Here is a 21,465-nt window from a genome sequence, read left to right on the forward strand (position 1 = left end):
CTAAAATTATGAAAGCTGAATCATTAAGGATTTGGGCTTTTTGCAAATTTGCCACAGAGAATCCTTTGTGTCCCGCTATATTTTCAAATACCGTATGTACATGCTACCATGAGACGTAGAACTTTGTTGTTGTTTTTAAGGTACAAGAGTCCAAATTTTCAGGACTTTGAAAATCTGTACTTCACAGTCCTTATTTTATGGTATACGAAAAGATTGGTCATTTACGTATCAGTGCACTTCCTAATTTGGGTATATAATGTGCAAAACTGGATTTATATCAGGAAGGTTTGATTCATCATCATTATTTCTTGTCAGCTGCCTGGTTTTATTACAATCAAGCAGTATATAAATTTTGTTAGAGAATAATAAATACATACATTATTGGTGTTTTCTTCATAGATGGACAGAGACCTCAAAGTAGGATGATAACAGACATGTTACAGTGTGCTCATTACAACATGTTCATGAATCAGGATGTATTTTCTGGTGATATATTTATTATTTGGTCTGCATATTTGCATCATCATTTGCATTCAGACACTTGAAGAAGGAAGCTCTTGGCTCCATTTAAAAGAAGAAGAGGTTTACATACTCTTATCCAACTAAAACCAGTCCATTTGAGGCTGTTATTTCACCAACTCGTACAAACTATAGCACTCTGGGTTTCTTTCCCTCTTCCTCCTCCTCCTCCTCCTCCTCCTCCTCCTCCTCCTCCTCCTCCTCCTCCTCTTCTTCTTCTTCTTCTTCTTCTTCTGTTTTCCCTAACCCCCCCCCCCAAAAAAACCACATTCAGCACTTGAACCAAAGCACTCCAAGCACTCCTGTCTTCCACTGCCTCCCACAGTTTGGTCAGACTCATGTTTGTAGCTTCAAGAACACTGTCCAGCCATCTCATCCTCTGTCATCCCCTTCTCCTTGTGCCCTCTATCTTTCCCAACATCAGGGTCTTTTCCAGGGAGTCTTCTCTTCTCACGAGGTGGCTAAAGTATAGCATAATCAGAGAAGAAAGCACAAAGTTAAGCCATGATCTTTGTCATTCATCACCTAGGAGTGCATATTGGATATTCAGGGTGCTGAAGAGCTGTCAGCTTGCTGTTATTTTCAAACAAAGCAGTGCTCCTGCTGCAGAAAGATGTAGGTCAGATGTGTTGCCATGACCTTGTACACAAGGAAGTACAGTATGCAGCTGCTTTGTTTTGCTTTTAGAATGCAGAACAACTGAATACAAAAGTACAACCCGCAACAGTGACAATGAAAGAGAAACCACAAGCACTTCATTTCCCGAAAGAAGGCTGGCATCTATCCAACCACTTTCTTCAGAAAAGCTAGTTATTGGAGTTCAGCATTTTATTCATGAGAGAAGACTGGCAATGAAGCATGATACCTTGTTCCTATCTGGCTGTCTCAAGGCACATACATCAAGGAGGTGCTCTTTTGCCTGGGGCAACAAATTCCACTGTGAAGGAGATCGGCCTTAAATCTTGAGGTGAATATACGGTAATTCTGATACAGAACATCAGTATTTCTAATATGCTCTAGAACAAATAATTTGTCTGGATTGTCAGGCAGCTCTCTTGGAAAACATGAGATGTGAAGGGAATTGGTGGAGATTTATCATGGCCAAATCTTTAAACAAGGAAAGAAACGTGTGTGTGTGTGAGTGAGTGTGTGTAAATTTTAAGTGTTTATTGACATTATGCAGTAGGCAGAAGCTAGATCAGAATCCACTGGTAGATCTCTAGGTGATTTGCAGTAGATCAGACCCCCAGTTGTCTAACAGCCTCCCCCCAATCTAAAGTAGGGATGTGTGTCCATTATACCTTAAAAACACATTATTTCCCTCAAAGAATTATGGGCACTGTAGATTGTTAAGGGATGGTTGGAATTTTAACTTTGTGAGGGGTAAACTACAGTGCCCAGTATTCTAGGGGGGGGATATAGGGTTGCCATATGTCCTCTTTTTCCAGGACATGTCCTCTTTTTCAGGAGTAACATTTCTGTCCTGGTGGATTTTTGGAATTTACCAAAACGTCCTCATTTTTTTCTTTGGTACTAAAGGGAGCATGCGTGTGCTTGGGAATTGCAATTCCGGGAGTGTTAAATTGGACAAGAGCTGATTCAGACATGCATGTTTGGTTATTCTTTTACTTATTTTCAACAGTTGTCTCCTTCTTTCCCATAAAAGAAAAATAAATCAAGGTAGCAAACAACGTGATAGGAAATTAAAACAATATCAAACAATCAAATGCCTACAATTAGGCTAAAACAACAATAAACTCAAAGTCATATGCTGGAGGTGGAACCTACTCATCAAAAGTAGTGCTGTGATGAGGCTGAAGTTCCTTTCTTGTCGTTAACATCAGAAAGCCCCCATCCCATGACTCACATACTGTGCTTAAGATGGAGGGGGAACAGGGCCTTAGAGAATTATTTCAATAATTAAGCTGAGAGCCAACATGACACACTGGTTAAAGCTTCTGGGCTGAGCCCATAAGTCCATAACAAGGATCCTGCAAGATCAAGCCATCTTTCTTCTTCTTCTTTGGCGATCACTCGTAGCCGAGTAAAATAGTCATTCCATAAACACAGTTTTAAAAGTGAGTCAGTAAGTGATTGTGGAGGTCAATTCTGGACCCAACGTCCTTCCACAGTGGGGACATAGGTTTCTGGGTGGGAGTTGATCACGGTGAGGGTTTGCCAAACGTGCCTTCCTCTTAGCACGCTTCTCCCTTTCGTCCTGAGTTTGAGTATCTTCAAAGTCCAAGGCACCTTTGGTAAAGGCTGTTCTCCAATTGGAGCGTTCGCAGGCCAGTGTTTCCCAGTTGTCAGTGTTTATACTACATTTTTTAAGATTTGCCTTGAGAGAGTCTTTAAACCTCTTTTGTTGACCACCAGCATTACGCTTTTCATTTTTAAGTTCAGAGTAGAGTAGTTCCTTTGGAATACGATAATCACGCATCCAAACAACATGACCATGTTGAAGAATCATTGCATCCAAACAACATGACCAGTCCAACGAAGCTGATGTTGAAGAATCATTTCTTCATGATGATCTTTGCTTCTTCCAGTACACTGGCATTATAGGGCTATCTAGGCAAGCATCTTCTCTCCCACATCCCTCTCCACCCCCTGGCCCAGGCCTCTTCTTTGCTCTTCAAAATATGGCAACCCTAGAATAGTGTGTACTTACTTAGAATGTGCCTTGAAGTTTGTGTACACAGCCACAACAGAACCCTATGGTGGAGATCAGGAGTAGACTGTGGTGGAAAGGACCTGCGGTTCTGCTACTGATCACAACTTTTTGCCCTGAGATTGTGCCCAGGGCATCTTCATTAATTCCTAATGTATGTCTGCTCTCTCCCGTTGGTAGACTCCAGGGTGGTAGTAAAAAAGCTCCCATTGAAGTCCCAAGAAACCAACGAAGTCCTAAGTCTGCCCCTCCTTTCCAGTTTTTAGACTGTCCCATAACAAATGTTCTTTATCCCACAACAGCTTTACTGTTGTCATGTGTGCGTGTGTGTGTACACGCACACACACGGTACATTTTTAATTGGGTTTTTTATTGTTGTCGGCCATGTGTGCAGAACAACACATCCAGGTAAAGCTGCAGACCGCTGTCCATGTTAAATGTCCCACCTGGCCAGTTCAAGACTTGCTGCACACATCTGAAGCAGCATGGGCTGTGCGCATGGGAATCTGGTGCCTCACAGCAGCGGCTCAGAAAGGGTAGGGGAAGCAGTGGTCTTCTCCAAGCAGTAGTGGTCCTGTGCTGATGGGCAGGAGTGCCGGTTTGGCCCTGTGATCGTGGATGCCCACAGCCATGGTTGCCATGTAGGGTGCATGGCCCTGGCACCAAAATTTGTGGGTGCCCGGCTCCTTCATGGGGGCACCTATGCTGATGGGGATAGGTCAGGGGAGTTGGTGGCAGCAAAGTCAGCAGAACTCCTGGTTGGAGTTCGCCTTTCCTCCTCCTTTCTCCTTTTTACCCTTAAACTCAAAAGTGACAAGTAAGAGTAATGGGCAAAATGCTGAGTGAGATCTATACTGTTTTTGGGTTGTCCCCTTTGTTCCCTGTGGGGAATTTGCATGAAGCATAGGTTGGGCAATTCAAATCAGAGGTGAAGAGGTGAAAAAATGAGTTTCCAATCTTACTTGGCCTGCTATCTCTCTCTTTATCATTAATGGCAGCATATTTGAGTCAAGGAATGTGCACTTCTCAGCATGTGCAGAAGCTGCATCTGGAGAAGATATGGGCAGGGGCGCCGACTTATAAAAAATATTGGGGGGGCCCATACCGGGGTCCTGCCCCGGGAAGTTTTCTAAATTTTAGATGAAAATTAGTGAGTTTTAAAGTTTTTTAAAAGTATTTTAGAGTCATATGATCAACATTAGAACCCCGAAAACTCGACTCTCTATAACTCCACACTCCGGGAAACTCGACAAGCCTGAAACACTTTTTGGCTTTGAAAAAAGAAACAAAACATAAACAGGCACGGTATTTTCGTAAAAAGCTAATTTAATTTACAGTAACAATTATGCTTATAGACTATTACAGAGCAGTGAATTTATAGCTCTGAAAAGACTGAAATGATATTTAAATAAATCCTAAACTATCATTAAAAGAATAAAACATAAAATATTGCTGTCGCACAGTAATAGCGCTTTGATTAATAAGTGAAATAGCTAATTTAAGCTTACTTTAAATAAGGCTGAGGGTTCATTAAATAAAAATAATATCTCAAAGTTAATGCTTTAATACAGTTAATAAAGTTAATACAGTATGCCTAATACTGTATGTAAATACTGTAATACTGTATGTAAATAACGGGCTTTAATTGGGTCTTACACCCTAAAAATATTTAAGTATTTGAAAATAACTAATACAGTACTATAGTAATATAGAAATACAGTACTAAACTAGTACTAATATTTCGAAACTGAAAATTTAACATTCTGTATGTATTTAATTCTCTATTTTATAAAGATTTTTAATATCTGACAGTGAGTTTGGAGTAGCCCAATGCAAAAATCCTGAGGATCCATGTGGATCCATGCTTTGTAACCACGTTTTTGCACCACTGTGACCCTAGGCAACAGTGGGTGTGTGATTTTTTTGGTGCAGGCTGTAGCCATGGACATGCTATGTTATCTGATGGTGAATTTGGGGTGACCCAATGCAAAAATTCTGAGGATCCATGTGGATCCGTGCTTTGTAACCACATTTTTGCACCATTGTGGCCCCAGGCCACAGTGGGTGCGTGATTTTTTTGGTGCAGGCTGTAGCCATGGACATGCTATGTTATCTGATGGTGAATTTGGGGTGACCCAATGCAAAAATCCTGAAGATCCATGTGGATCCATGCTTTGTAACCACGTTTTTGCACCATTGTGGCCCCAGGCCACAGTGGGTGCGTGATTTTTTTGGTGCAGGCTGTAGCCATGGACATGCTATGTTATCTGATGGTGAATTTGGGGTGACCCAGTGCAAAGATCCTGTGGATCCATGCTTTGTAACCATGTTTTTGCACCATTGAAGCCCCAGGCAACAGTGGGTGCGTGTGTTTTTTTTTGGTACAGACTGTAGCCACGGACATGTAATGTGATCTGATGGGGAATTTGGGGTGACCCAATGCAAAAATCCTTAGGATCCATGTGGATCCGTGCTTTGTCACCACGTTTTAAATGGGGAGGGAAGGAAAAACACAGAAGGGACAAGAAGCACAAGAGGGGTGTGCGGAGAAGCAGCTGGCTAAGAATGCAGGGGAGGAGTTTAACGGGGGGGGGAGGAAAGGAAGGCAAAAGTCATCCCCCCCAAGCCAGCCCTCTCTCTCTCTCTCTCCCTGCACGCAGTGTGACTAGGAAAGAATTAGGAGTCAATCCTTTCCTTAACCCTCTGCTTGCCAGGAGGGCAGGGGATTCCCTGCTCTTTGTTGAGTTTGAGCAAACGCAGCAACAGAAGCGGGTGGGCAGTAAGACCCTGAGGCAGAATGCAGGAAAGCATTCTGCCTTCCCTCGCCCGACCGACCGCCCGATCTTATTTTTCCCTGATTTTTGCCGCTGCGCTCCGGCTCCAGGGACCACACATTCGCTCAATAATTTTCTTAAATTATTGGGGGGGCTGAGCCCCCCCAAACGAATTTTTGAGGGGGCTCGGGCCCCCTCAGGCCCCATGGAGTCGGCGCCTATGGATATGGGGCAGGCTCATGATATAATTAAGGGATGCGGGTGGCGCTGTGGGTTAAACCACAGAGCCTAGGACTTGCCGATCAGAAGGTCAGCAGTTCGAATCCCCGTGACGGGGTGAGCTCCTGTTGCTTGGTCCCTGCTCCTGCCAACCTAGCAGTTTGAAAGCACGTCAAAGTGCAAGTAGATAAATAGGTACCGCTCTGGCGGGAAGGTAAACGGCGTTTCCGTGCGCTGCTCTGGTTCTCCAGAAGCGGCTTAGTCATGCTGGCCACATGACCCGGAAGCTGTACGTCGGCTCCCTTGGCCAGTAAAGTGAGATGAGCGCCGCAACCCCAGAGTCAGCTGCGACTGGACCTAATGGTCAGGGGTCCCTTTACCCTTTTTCATGCTAACTATTGAAAATGAGCGTAGCTCAGTCCTGCATTTCCTTGCTTTTCAGCACAAGGTAGCCTGATCAGGACATACTCTGAAGATCCTACCTCAGATGGCAAATATCGGGTGTAGCATTAAGGTGGAAAATGTAAAATAGATCTCATCCTTTGGCCCCGAATATTGGTGCGCCTTGCAGTGGTGGTGAGGATTCAGCCTCCAAATTGTTTTCCTTGCATCTACCCTGTCCGAGACCACACCACTGTTGTTGGTTCTTGGCTCAAAACCAATATCAAAATGCATTTTAAAATGTATATTTTGAGAGAGAAAGGTTTTTTTTTTAAAAAAAAAAAAGACCGTATTTTCCCGTGTATAAAATGATGGGGTTTTTTGCTAAAAAAAATAGTCAAAAATTGGGAGTCGTCTTATACACGGATGGTGAATGCACAAGGGTTCGGATTCTGGCTCTTGAAATACGGCAACCCTAACTATTTTAAAATGTTGATTTCTTAATTTGGGGTTCCAAAAAATTAGGGGTCTTCTTATACATGGGAAGAGTGTCTTATATATGGAAAAATACGTTATATAGAAAGTTAAGTTTAAAGTACAGTAATACCTCAGCAAACATCCATTCTAGTGAATGTCCGCGGCAAACTCGGAACTACTAGAACAGGTTACTTCCGGTTTTACCGCTCATGCATGCACAGAAGCGCTACATCACGCTTTGCACATGCGCAGAAGCTTAAACCACTCCATGCGCAGATGTGGCGCTTTGCCCTGCATTCTTTTCGGCTAGCGGCTGGGGCTCCAGAATGGATCCTGACCGCAAAACGAGGTACGACTGTACATATTTAAGTGTGATTTTTGTGAGAGAGAGATCACACACACACAAACAAACACATGCTGATTAATGTGGCTATGGGATGAGACAGACTTACGACTAAAGACATATGCAAGTGATATGGATGAAAAATAGGCTGATTCATCCATTCCTGGTTGTCACACCCTATACTAGCTGACATCTCCAGTTGTAATGCAGCTGGATCAGTTCCTGTTGGTTAGAACATTTCTTCTTGAAAGGCTGCATGAAGCATACAAACCGATGCCGTCTTGGAGTTAGCCAGGTATGTGTTCATGGAGCTTGCGGGGGGGGGGGGAGCGAGAGTCTAGCAACTTTGGCACCTTATTACTTAAATTGCAAATTTTATAAAACAATGACTTCTTCTCTTTCCATGGTTCATTTTACCTGTCATGCATCCCTGCATATTTTACTATAACCATTCAAATCAGCTTTTACATCCATCAAAAATTATTTGCTCTGTTGAATTTATCTCAATGCTGCCAGTATTTTCAGCTGTATACAGTTATTTTCCATATATTCAATAAATGTTTTCCGCTCTTCTTTATATGTATGTTCTTCTTGCTCTCTTGTTCTATATGCTAAATCTGCAAGTTGTGCATATTCTGTCAATTTAAGCTGCCAATCTTTAGTTTGGACCTCACTCACTTTCCATTTTGGGGCTAACAAAATATGGGCCGCAGTTGTTGCATACATAAATAATTTTCTCTGACACCTAGGAATGTCAGTCTGGGTTATCTCCAACTAAAAGGACTCTGTTTTGGGGAGCAAAGTAATTTAAAACATTTTTTTCAATTCATTATAAATCATTTCCCAATGCACTTTTACCTTTTTACATGTCTACCACATGAGAAAAAACATTTCCTCCATTTCTTTACACTTCCAACACATCAATCTTAGCCAACCTACTCGGAGTTAAGTACCATCTATTAATCATTTTCAGGTAATTCTCATTCAATGAATAACATGCAGTAAATTTCAGGTCACTTTTCCAGAGTTTCTCCTAGAGGTTGAGCTCTATATTGTGTCCTATATCTATTGTCCAGTGTGTCATTGAAGCTTTAACCAGCTCATCTTTTGTTTCCCATTCTAGTAAAAAGTTATAAATTTTAGACAAAAGTTTATCCATATTTTGTAAAAGTTCTTTTTCAAATTGTGAGCCATGTGTATTGTGTTTCTTACCCACCCGGAAGGGGTTACAGCAAAGCAATGAGGCAATTTAAAATCAGATAAAACTAATACTTAATACATCATCGAAAGTACAGTTTAAAACAGAGAATAAGGTCAGGTTCAAAACATGCTGTCAAATTCTCTTCTTTTAGGGGGTATATTACTGAATCATAAAGACATGCATTCTTTGGCAGAGCAGTTGTTTATATGCCACAATGTAGGATGTTTATCATGTCAACATTGCCTTTCAGATATGTCTAGGCAAATGTCCAAACTGCTGCCAGTTGTACTACTGGAAATCCAGCTTCATATGATTGCAGGTGAGAGCTTTCATTTGGGCAGGTTTACAAAGAAATCCTCAAAAAGTTGTACATTTCCCTTTGGATTTGAAGTCTAAGAACTTCAGAGCTATCTGGAAGGGTTGGGTGGGTCACACGTTCCTGAGTGCCAGGGTCAGAAAAAGTCTACCATTAACGAATATTCAGCCATTGTGGATGGTGGATTGCAATTCTTGGCTGCTGGGCACTTTCCTTGCACCTTTGCAGTCTGCAGGAAATATTCCTGAGCCCTGAGATGCACTTACTCAGGTCTCCATAAGTTTGGTGCCCCAAATGGGTTGTCCCTTTGGTCTGTAGTAACAGCAATGGAATGTGTCCTCATGGTGCCCAGGACATGCACGTGAGCCCAGCCTCACAGAGTGGTTCAGGGAAGGTGGTGTGAGAAGGACCCCTGGGCTAGACAATCGTCCAACTAGGAGTGCCAATGTAAATTAAATTTTTGGAGGGCCCACTTGAGCCCTGCCCTGAAAAATCAATCACATGGCACGGCATGTCGCACATCTGTTGAATGACAATACCCATCATCTTTTTGGGGGGAGGGCAGGCAAAAGGTTGGCTCCTATGCGTCCAACAAAGAAAGAAGATGTCTACAGTCTTCTCCCATCTCTCTATAAGCATCCTAAATGTGTTAAATGCATAGTTACTGAATATGCATGAAATTGGTCTTATGGGAGTTTGAAGTTTGATCCTGGTTGTGTGAAAATACTTTCTTTACTCAAATACTTTCTTTAAAAATGGCAGCAAATCATGGCATGTTTTCACAGAAACTCATTTAAAGGGCCCAAGTCTTCATTTCCTTTTCACTGTAGTGTGGTGACATTGGCAAGGAAAGGGGCTACCCTACTTGATTCCTCCATGTAGGAAGCAATCATGTCAGTAAGTTGTGAACAAGAAGAAGACATGCCAACCAGAAGTCCACACACTGTTGATATCAGACTTACTGGACTTCTTCTGTTCCACATAAATCCTGGTGCTTGCATGATAAGATACTCATGCTTTCTTTCAACCTCTCAGCTTTATTCACAGTCAAAGTTCTTCAGCCACATTACACTGTGGAGTACGGGAGTGATGTGATTATGGGATGTTGCTTTCCAGTCCATTCCCCATTAAATTTGATGGGACTAAGTGTTTCGTGGCAAAGAAAGCTGTCACTGGGGGACAAAGAAGTCTATAAGCTCAACAATGGCCAAGAAGACCTCACCCATCAGGATTCTGATTATCATGGGAGAGCTTCATTGTCGCGTGAGGAGTTAGGCAAAGGACTTTCTTTGTTGTCTATCACCAACGTAAAGCTCACAGATGCAGGAGATTACATCTGTGTTGTTAAATACGAGGGAGCAGACTACAAGTACATTACTTTGGAAGTTGAAGGTTGGTAGCTGCAGAACAATATATGTATTGTAATACTGTATTATTGCACCCAAGCAGTGAGAATCTAAGAGAATGATTTGCGGCCTTAGTTTCCTCTGGAGGCAAGAATGCTGAACACACTCTGTCATTTTAATCCTTTGTTTCTTAAGAAAGGAACTGATTAACACTTTCCACAGCTTTGAACCCACAAAAAAGGGCTCTTATATGTATACAGCTGTATGCAGTGGTGGTTGTTCCACTAGATCTACATCTTTCCTGTCTTTTAAAAAAAGTTAATTATACTTCTTTCCTATCTTTTTTTAAAAAAGTTAATTATTTGCAGTTATTTATGTGAGAATTTGGAGAAGAAAAAAGAGTGGCTTCTGCATGTGCTGCAACTTTCAACATGTGTGTGTTATTGGAATTGTAGGGTTAGTACTGTATGTGTCTCTAGGTTTGAGAGAAGTATGCAGAGTTTGCATTCCTGTTTCCCGTCAGGAAAACTAACCCCCTGCTAACCGCTTGGCCCAGGCAGGATAAGCAAAGTAGAAAGCCTTGGCTTCTTGCTATGCCTGAACTAAATCTCCTGGTTTGTTTCTTCCAACGTATTTTAAAGATGTGCACATTAAATGCAAGATGTAATCAATGTCCCTTCTTGCTTAGTTCAAAGCATGGGTCTTCTCTTATATGATGGTTGTGTAAATCAACCAAAAGGAAGAGAAACGGGAAAAGTGCCACCAAAATACTGCAAAGCGCTCTGTGATACTGTCCCCCACTTCTTGCAGCACCCTACAAAATAATCAATCTACAGGAAAGAAGAGAGGAAGAAGACTTGATCTTAGCTTGCCATTCAGAAGGGTACCCTCTGGCTGAAGTTTCTTGGCACTATGAGAGGGATCTGAATGCCAGCATACATGCAAACACTACATATGAAATGACAAGGGATGGACTTTTCAACATAACCAGCATCCTGAGAGTCAGGCCAAGCGCTCCTGGAAACTACAGCTGTGTATTCTGGAACCAGGAACTGAATCAGGAGACATCAGCCCACAAATCAGTGGTTTTGCAAGGTAAAAACTTGTGTGGTTTCACATGAATCTGTAGCACGCCCCTACAATCAGCTGGTCCCAAGGGTGAGTTAAATACCAATATGCACTATCACCAAGATGTACCAATGGATGCTCTTGGTAGCATCACAGCACCTGGTGATTTTTGTAGCGTTAGCTCACTGTCCGTACAAGAAACAGCTTCAATTGCAGGGAGAATTATGAAAACGGATTTTTTTAAAAAATCCTAATTAATTATATCCTGCTTCTTTGATCAAACTGGGCAATGTATCAGATTGCGTTTGGGATAATATACATATTTTAATTTTCCTGTTTACAGATAAAACACCTCCAGCACATAACAGGGGAAAATCTCCCCTCTCATTCATCCTACCAATTTGTCTGCTGGCATTATTTTTACTAATAGCAATTGCCATTAAAGTCCAAAGGAGCAAGTCAAGCACAAAGCTGAGTACGCGAAAAGGTGAGAGACTATGGCAAGACTCGGGCTCTTGCGGTTATTTCTGTATGTGTGGGGTTTGCTATATATTTATAATCTACTGGAAGCCGCTTTGGAGATATCTCAATCAAAAGGTGGAGTATAAATCATCAAAGCTAATGAACAATTAACTTTGGTCATACAGACGCTGAAATTAAATGTGTCTAGTCTGTTTATGAATTAGGGGAGCACCACCCAATTTGGGGGTTGTCCACACTTCCACTTGTCCCTTTGCCTAGAAAGTATAGGTCCAAGTGACTAGAGGTTGGGTCAGTGTTTCTTTCCAGCAGGCCGCCAACTCAGTGCCGGATTTGCGTATAAGCTAAACAAGCTACAGCTTAGGGCCCCACTCTCTTGGGGGCCCCAAAAAAATTTAAAGGGGGGAAAACTGGATGTGCATTTCCAAAATATAAGATAAAAAAACAAATAAAATAAAACCTACATACAGCAACAGTGTTTTCTGTTGTATAGGCTCCTATGATGTAAGTTATGGGCCCTGCCTGCTAGACCGCTCCCTAAAATATCACTGGTTTGCTCATTTCTATATACAGGGTGCCTACATTCTGCATGGACTGGTTGCATGGCAACATGCGCAAATGGCTTTAGATACCTATGAGGTCCATAAATTACCATATAGCATATATTCAACACAAAAAACAGCAACAATTTGTTGTTGACAAAAGACAGCTGGATATATAAAGGGCCCCATTACCTTCAGTAGCTTAGGGCCTCATCAAACCTTAATCTTGCCCTGCACCAACTACTGCATTCTAACCCTCGCTAGCCAATGGATCTGTTGGTAAGGGTTGCCCAAGAAGAAATAAACAAAGCAACTTGACAATGCGTGTTTCCAAACTCTTGGCTTTCAATGGAACTTCTTAGCCACAACTGGTTTTAGGATCTCCTTCTCCTCCTCCTCCTCCCCTGCCTTCTCCTTCTGTGCGATAGTACTTGGAGTGTTAATAAAACCGAAAGTGTTTTGGGGCATTTCCAGATTTCTCTAGGAATAGATAACAGGAAATATCTAAGAACAGCTACTTCTTATTGTGGGGATTTACAGCTTCACTGATGTTTTAGCACGATGATAGATTTGCTAGCGTATAGTTACCAGACGTCCCCATTTCCCGGGGACAGTCCCCGGATTAAAAAATTTGTCCCCTGACAAAATCCGTCCCCAGAATGTCCCCGGATTTCACTTAATGTCCCCTGATTTATATTTTAAGTGTTGTAGATTTATTAGTAGGGAATGAACGTTGCGTGGTTGGTTCAACGGCACAAGACACATCATATGGGGACTTCCGGTGAGGCAAAATGGCGGATGCCACAGCAGTGAGCAGCTCCTGAAGGCAACCAGAGCCAACTGCGCTACCAGGCTGGCTCTGGGCTGCTGAGGCTGCCGCTGCTGCCGCCACTGCCAAGGGGAAACCGGGGACGCCTGGCGTGTCAACTGGGGGAACCGCTGACACCACCCCATGACCCAAATTGAGCCTGGAGCAAGAGCACCCGGCCGACTTTCCAGCAATGCTCCAGGGCCAGGAAAACCCTGGAGAAGGGAGAAGAAGAGGAGAAGGAGAAGGAAGAGAGAGAAAGGGGAAGGAGAAAAAAGAGGGGAGCCCTGACCTTGCAGCACCACTGCCGCTGAGGAGGAGAGGTTGGAGAGCACTGGGGGGGCAAGGGCATGTGGCTGAGCCCAGGCCCGACCCGAGCCTACTCCATGGCGGCTAGTGCTCCAAGAGAGAAGCCCAGAGGAAGGCCACGCAACAGAGGAGACCACAGAAGAGATTACTTCTTTTTTAAAAAATAATAACTCCCCCCCCTTTTCAAAAAAAAAAGTGTCCCCAAATTCTTTGAAAAAAATCTGGTAACCTTAGCTAGCATTGCTTGCAAAATGCCAAGCTCGGAAGCTCTCTTTCTATAATCTTGCATGTTTCTAGGTAAACACCTACCAACATTTTGTTCACTTTTCATATTTCTTCCCAGGAAAACAAAGAAAATTCCGGCAGTTTTTAAAGAGTATGTAATTTTGATATAATTCTCTGGTATATTAAAAAAATAAAATTTAAAAACCACACCTGCAGCTTTAAGCAAATCTCCAGTGAACTTTACGGCTAAGCGGAGATTTGAATCTCACTCAAACCAGTCAATATCCAGTATGCTTCCACTGCACCACACTGAATCTTACTGGAAGGAAAAGGTCTGTGTTAGTTTGTGTGTTGTGCACCTGTATATGCTTTTTTGTAAATAACTGTGGAGCTCCAAGTTTGGGTTTCAAATTGGATTTGGGTCCACGAATTAGGCAATGCCCATATGTATCCTACCTATGGTTTCTCCTCACACATGGAGCATGAATGTGCATAAGGTAAAATGAAACTCAAGCTGTGTACATGTGGATTTGTGTGCTATTTCTCCCTTTTTGGGGCAGAATGATTACACAAATCATATGAAACCCACATCTCATGTTACAAGCTCTCTCCACACCTTCATGTTCTATATCCCACCACCACCAAAAGATGTTTGGTTGCGGAGGGCAGGAATGTAAGATAGGACCCTTTTTTGTGGCAGAACCCAAGTTGTGTAATTTACTCCCTCAGGAGGTGAGAGTAGCTCCATCCCTGATGTTGTTGAGCCAGGCTAATGTTCTTATTCCACACGGCTTCTAATGGTTGTTAAAATAAGATGGAAGGTTTTCAACTCTGCTCCTTTTCCATTCGAGTTTTAATTTTTATTTCACCACTTTGTGGTAGTGGTTGTTGTTGTTTTAAAAAAATGTGAACCACTTTGAGAGGCAGAAAAGTTGTATAAACAAAAGAAGGGGTCTTTTCTGGTAAGTGTGTGAATTGGCCCTAGTTATTCTTATGAACTGGTAGCCTTATGAGGCTTTGCCCTCGGGTGGGAAAAATATTGCGCCTGGGAAAGGGAAAATGGGAGTCAACAGACACTCAAGGAATAGTTTCAGAGAAAAAGCTTTATTTCTATTATCCATGAACTGGTAGAAGGAGCAAGTGTGACAGTTCACAAACAAGCACAAGTTCACAGTCATTTGCACAGGGTATATATTCCCCTTCCAGTTCCTTCCCCTTTCTCCTCCCTCAGGAGTCCTGCCTTGAGTTCCCCTGAGCATGAACAGAAAGCTCCTGTGTTGGGACTCTTTTGGGACTCTTGGTGACCTTCACAGAAAAGGGGAATGAGAGTGGTTCAGCATGTCCAAAGATGTTGCAACTGAATGAGATAAAAGTCAGTTCTCAGGCCTGCTCTGACAGAGTCTATTCATTAGCTTTTTGAAGCCTTCTTGTACTGATAAAAAGTAACGGTTTGCCCTTGCCACAGCATCTTGTGAGAAAAGCAGAGAAGAGCAGAGAAAAGCTGTTTTGGATTTTTAGAAGACAAAAGGAATTTTGGACAGTTTTGAGGCTTGGGGTGATTGTTGAGGGGGGGTGACTTCGGGCCTAGGTGGGGTCACCTGTCCTCACCTCCTTCAAACTGAAGTGCTTGACTGAGATATGCCTTCCCACAATCTCAATTGCCCACTCAGAGGTGAATTTGCCTCCTAAATTGGCCGTAGGATGGGCCAGATTGGCATCGCCATCTGGCCCATCCTAATGCTGTTTAGCTGCTTCTCTGTTTATAAAAGTACTTACATACTGGCCAGTTCATACAACAACAACATTTATTATTTATACCCCACCCATCTTGCCAGCCACTCTGGGAGGCTTCCAGCAGAGTATTAAAATACAATGATTCAACAAATATTAAAAGCTTCCCTAAACAGTGCTGCCTTCAGATGTCTTCTAAAAGTCAGATTATTTCCTTGACATCTTATTTCCTTGACAGCTTATTTCCTTGACATCTGATGGGAGGGTGTTCCACAGGGCGGGTGCCACTACCGAGAAGGCCCTCTGCCTGGTTCCCTGTAGCTTTGCTTCTCGCAGTGAGGGAACCGCCAGAAGGCCCTCGGCTGGACCTCCTTGTATAGCAAAGTGTTGCATAATATATCCATGGTGATGTTATTGCTTCTGAAATCCATGGCATTGTTTCCATCCAAACTATCAATCTGTTCAGTCCACTCACCTTCTCAAGGGAGAAAGGAAAGGCATAGTAGATTTACTTCAAGGACTGAAAGTGTGTGTTCAAATCGGTGATTAAGTTTGTGAAAAGGAATCATAATTCTCATCTCTCTTCACTATTTAAGCTTCTCTCAGAACAATTCCCACCCCCACCCCACCCCCGCTATTTCCTGTGTCAAACCTGAAAACTACAGATGTGACCAGAAATTACTCATGGTCCATCAATCTGAGAAACTGGGGGTTCTCCCTGTGTCAGTTTCTGAATTATGAAGTGTCATATGTACCAAACACAAAGATGGAAACCTTGAATTTGGGGGACTCTGAAACATCTGGTTAAAGAAAAGGAGACAAAGGCTTTTCCTGTTTATCACTTGTCTAAAGTTCTTTATCTTTCTGCTATTCCAAGGAGATTTGGATCTTCAAACCAAGGATCTTACTGAGGTGACTGTTACAGACTGAAGAGATAAAATGAAGATGGGAAACTGTTCTTCTGAGCTGCCTGCAATTTTGCACTTTCCACTTAATTCCGCTTTTAGAAATGTATGAGGAAGCAATGGTGCTTCAGAGGTAAATAGGGCTGACACTTCTGGTTTTTGTCAGCGCTGCAGCATGTGAATTGCTGATCGTCTTTCTAAAACTACAGAAAATTGTGTTGCTGGTCAGCACTTCAAGGGGTTATCTGAGTATATCACATACATTCTGTGACTTTGTGTACCATTTCTCTGAATCTCCCTGCCCTTAATTTCCTCGAAATGTATGTGTACATGCATAGATGTGTACATCAATTTATGCATTAAACGTCCGTTGTTATAATAGCTGAGTTAACTTCTCTTTTCCTCGAAGGGAAGAGCAAAACAGCTGCATGGGAGCACTTAAGATTCAACCATGTCTCATCTCATCAAACCGAGATTGTGACCATCCAAATGCAGCCATTGCAACTTGCAGCTGAAAAACATGATTATTATTTTTTTTTTTTGCTGGACTGAACGGATGTGGTGGTGGGGGGGGCTAACAGTGCAATTTTGTACCTCAGGTTACAGCCACTTCATATAATCATAGAATCATAGAGTTGGAAGAGACCACAAGGGCCATCGAGTCCAACCCCCTGCCAAGCAGGAAACACCATCAGAGCACTCCTGACATATGGTTGTCAAGCCTCTGCTTAAAGACCTCCAAAGAAGGAGACTCCACCACACTCCTTGGCAGCAAATTCCACTGTCGAACAGCTCTTACTGTCAGGAAGTTCTTCCTAATGTTTAGGTGGAATCTTCTTTCTTGTAGTTTGGATCCATTGCTCCGTGTCTGCTTCTCTGGAGCAGCAGAAAACAACCTTTCTCCCTCCTCTATGTGACATCCTTTTATATATTTGAACATGGCTATCATATCACCCCTTAACCTCCTCTTCTCCAGGCTAAACATGCCCAGCTCCCTTCAGGTTGCGTTTTTTCAGGTTACGGACCGCTGAAACCCGGAAGTACCAGAAAGGGTTACTTCTGGGTTTTGGCGGTCGCGCATGTGCAGAAGCGCTAAATCGCGCTTTGTGCATACACAAAAGTGCTGAATCGCAACCTGTGCGTGCGCAGACGCAGGTTGCAAGGGCTGCGGGTTGCGAACGTGCATCCCGCACGGATCACGTTTGCAACCTGAGCATCCATTGTACATGTTTACTCAGAAGTAAGAGCCACTGGGTTGTATTCAACATAGCACTAGGTTCTGATAGTACAAGGATTTCTGCTTATGCAGAACTACCCCCCCTAGACCTCCTCAAATTGGTTTCACGGGTTTCCAATCCCCCCAAGCAGATTTGGGGAGGAGCATGGGGAAGAGAGGAAGTCCCATTGTGCTGGAGGGAATCATTGTGCCAACAGTTGGCAGAATATTACCTATTGTGTACAGGACTGGAGCCTAGGGCTGTGCGATATCTGGTTTTCAACATTGTTATATATCACCAGCTAAGCACTGTGATATACCAACATATCAGGTGTCTGAAATAAGGTTTTCCCCCCGTATCGTGATTTTTGCCGGTGCCTGCTCTTGTGATTCGCTGCCCCCCTGCATGATTCAGGAGAGAGCTGAGCTAGCAGAGTTAACAGGGGCTGCAGGAATCGAGAGAAGCATTGGCTGGCTTCACGGTTTTCCCCACACTGTGATTTTTGCACAGTAGATACACACACACCACGATTCGCGATATAGCGACCAAAATTATGAAACCGGTATCATGACTTCAAACCAGTTTTGGATGATATATCACCCAACTCTAACACACATCATGATTCGCCATATATTGGCGAGGACAAAAATTACGAAACAGGTAGCACAATATGGACTTCAAACCAGTTTGGATGATATATCGCCCATCCTAAGACCTTATCCTTCACGAATTGTCTAATTCTCTTTTAAAGCCATCCAAGTTGGTAGCTATCATTACATCTCGTGGGAACAAATTCTAAGAGCCAAATCACATGTCTCAAGTCCTGGTGAACCCAATGAACCACGGGGGTTCATGACCCTTCCTGGCACTTTGTCAGAGGCCAAATTCTTTGCCCCCTTGGATTAATATCCAAGGGAGGAAAAGAATTTCCCTTCGCTTTCCCTTCCTCCACTTCTCATCAGTTTCTGGCCTATAGCAATGATGATGAACAGCAGCAACAGCATATAGGGAGGTGAGGAAGGAGAGCTGAAGTTCTTCTCCACCAACTCCCTCTCTGTTCCAGCTGTTCATACTTGTGTGCCAACTCTCTAGGCTTCTGTTTCATGGGAGGCGTTTCTGAATCTGTCCTTTCTGCCTGAGCATGTGGATACAACCGTTCAACACAAGTTTCTTATGCGCTTTCTGCTTCACCTAATCTCGCACAAGCGGACACTTCGAAGCACCTGTGGGAAGCATTTTCTGGCTTGGGACAGCACAGATGAAAGACAACAATAGCAAGAGAGGATTTTGAAAGCACACCAGGTTAGGGAATCCTAGTTTTCACCGGGCTGCACAACTTAAGGGTTGGGGTTCAGGTGACGGGATTTGTAAAAATGTTACATGGAAGAAGAAAAAATACGAGAGAGATACATTGCACACACTTTTGTAAATCAAGAAAATCTTTAATATAAATAAATAAATAAAATCCTTACCGATTAATAATAATGATAATGATAATAATAATAATAATATTTGTACCCCAGCCACTCTGGGCGGCTCCCAACAGAACACTAAAAACAGAATAAAACTTCAGACATTAAAAAGTTCCCTAAACAGGGCTGCCTTCAGATGTCTTCTAAAAGTCAGATAGTTGCTTATTTCCTTGACATCTGATGGGAAGGTGTTCCACATGGCGGCTGCCACTACCGAGAAGGCCCTCTGCCTGGTTCCCTGTAACCTCGCTTCTCGCAGTGAGGGAACCACCAGAAGGCCCTCAGAGCTGGACCTCAGTGTCTGCGCTGAACGATGAGGGTGGAGACGCTCCTTCAGGTATACTTGGCTGAGGCTGTTTGGAAACTTCAAAGGTCAGCTTTTATGAGCAGCTGCACAATGATCTTATGGCATCTTTTTCCAGCTATGAGAAGCGTATTGTTGACAAGCAATGACTTCCCTATTGTCTGTTCTCTGTACCTTTATTCAAAAGCCCAGGGGTTTTCCAAAAGGAACACAATGAACAACAAACTTAGTGACTCTAGCAATAATGCGCAACACAAAAATTAACCAAGGGTCTTTTTCAAAAGAACCACAGCCATCTGCTTAGCTTACACAATTATAAGGGCAATGAGGAACAGTAAACATTATTTATAGGGATTGGTTCCAGGCAGTCACACTTCCCTAATGTCGAGCTGTGTCTAACACGGATGTGCAATTACTCCTAAGGAGAGCGTTTCGATTGTTCATATATCCACATAAATGTTTGAAGATACAGTCAAGGGTCAATCCAAACACCTGGCCAGCAGCAAGAGGACTTGCTAGTCTCCACTAACAGAGGGCTTGGATCAGGCCCCTTGCCATCATATGGCAGTAGCAAGGACAGCATGGCAGGTAGCAGATGCTGCGTCAGTCCAGTCCAGCCCAGCCCCCTCCTCTCCCCTGAAACCCCTCATTTTGGGGTTGTTCTGTTGGTGCTACCAGTAAGAATGGCACTGGCAGTCGCTTCCACCTGCCTTATGGACAGGCAAATTGGGAGGCCAGCAAGATGGTCACTTCCCCCTCATCCAAACTCCTCCAGCATGGCTCTGCCAGCTTTAAAAGCATATTTATGAATGATGTAGTGCAGATAAGCGGCAAGACCACCCTAAGCATTTGAAACATGTAAGAACCATTCCCCCACGCCCGAGTGCTTCCATAACACATCCCTTTGCAGTTGTCCCAACCCGCAAACTATATTGATTAAGTGGCGGCTATATTGCTTGGGACGCGGGTGGTGCTGTGGGTAAAACCTCAGTGCCTAGGACTTGCTGATCGTAAGGTCGGCGGTTTGAATCCCCGCGGCGGGAAGGTAAACGGCATTTCCGTGTGTGGCACGGGTGCTGGCTCACCAGTGCAGCTTCGTCACACTGGCCACGTGACCCGGAAGTGTCCTCGGATTGCGCCGGCTCCCAGCCTCTTGAGTGAAATGAGTGCACAACCCTAGAGTCGGTCACGACTGGCCCGTACGGGCAGGGGTACCTTTACCTGTACCTTTTTATATTGCTGCTATCTTCTTCTTCTTTGACGATCACACATAGCCAAGTAAGATTGTCTTCTATGAACACAGTCTTAACAATGAGTCCGTAAGTGACGGTGGAGGCCATTCTGGATCCACACATCCTTCCACAGTGGGGACATAGGTTTCCGTGGGGTAGTTGATCATGGTGAGGGTTTGCCAAACATGCCTTCCTCTTAGCACGCTTCTCCCTTTCGTCCCGAGTTTGAGCATCTTCACAGTCCATGACACCTACTGCTATCTATACACACAGGTGGGTGTCTCCTTCACAGGTATTGTGCATCAATGTTCTCAACTCCCTCCCCCCAGTTCATGTTTCCCAGTGCAATTTCACTAGAAAAAGAGGTGCTGGAACTCACCATGAACACCTCCCTTGTTCTCTTAGAATCGCAATGGCGTCCACTTGATAGATGCCAGAACTGAGTTCCGTATAGTTAAAGCTATGATTTTCCCAGTAATGAGGTATGAAAGTGAGAGCTGGACCATAAAGAAGGCTAATCGCCAAAGAATTGATGCTTTTGAATTATGGTGCTGGAAAAGTCTCTTGAGAGTCCCATGGACTGCAAGATCAAACCTCTCCATTCTTAAGGAAATCAGCCCTGAGTGCTCACTGGAAGGACAGATCATGAAGCTGAGGCTCCAATACTTTGGCCACCTCATGAGAAGAGAAGACTCCCTGGAAAAGACCCTCATGTTGGGAAAGATTGAAGGCACAAGAAAAAGGGGACAACAGAGGACGAGTTGGTGGGACAGTGTTCTCGAAGCTACCAGCATGAGTTTGACCAAACTGCGAGAGGCAATGGAAGACAGGAGTGCCTGGCATGCTCTGGTCCATGGAGTCACGAAGAGTTGGACATGACTAAACGACTAAACAACAACAACAAGAATTGAGTTCCGGTGAGTTC

At 43.5% G+C, this 21,465-nt stretch overlaps 1 protein-coding gene across 3 annotated transcripts; it reads left to right on the forward strand.

Annotated features, from left to right (window-relative positions):
* Window positions 1-1,335: 1,335 nt before the first annotated feature.
* Window positions 1,336-16,694, forward strand: LOC309360107 (programmed cell death 1 ligand 2-like). 3 transcript variants are annotated; one of them, XM_081894694.1, is made up of 7 exons: window positions 1,336-1,486; window positions 8,836-8,904; window positions 9,937-10,293; window positions 11,058-11,342; window positions 11,659-11,802; window positions 13,798-13,830; window positions 16,288-16,694. In XM_081894694.1, the coding sequence occupies exons 2-7, from the start codon at window positions 8,838-8,840 to the stop codon at window positions 16,338-16,340; spliced, it is 939 nt and encodes a 312-aa protein (XP_081750820.1). In that variant the 5' UTR covers window positions 1,336-1,486; window positions 8,836-8,837; the 3' UTR covers window positions 16,341-16,694. The 3 variants fall into 3 exon arrangements, with proteins under 3 accessions (XP_081750820.1, XP_081750822.1, XP_081750821.1); XM_081894696.1 differs by having other exon boundaries at window positions 1,337-1,486; window positions 13,798-13,856; XM_081894695.1 differs by lacking the exon at window positions 13,798-13,830 and having other exon boundaries at window positions 1,337-1,486.
* Window positions 16,695-21,465: the final 4,771 nt, after the last annotated feature.

Source organism: Podarcis melisellensis (assembly GCF_964234715.1).
Source record: "Podarcis melisellensis genome assembly, chromosome: 17".
NCBI lineage: Eukaryota > Metazoa > Chordata > Lepidosauria > Squamata > Lacertidae > Podarcis > Podarcis melisellensis.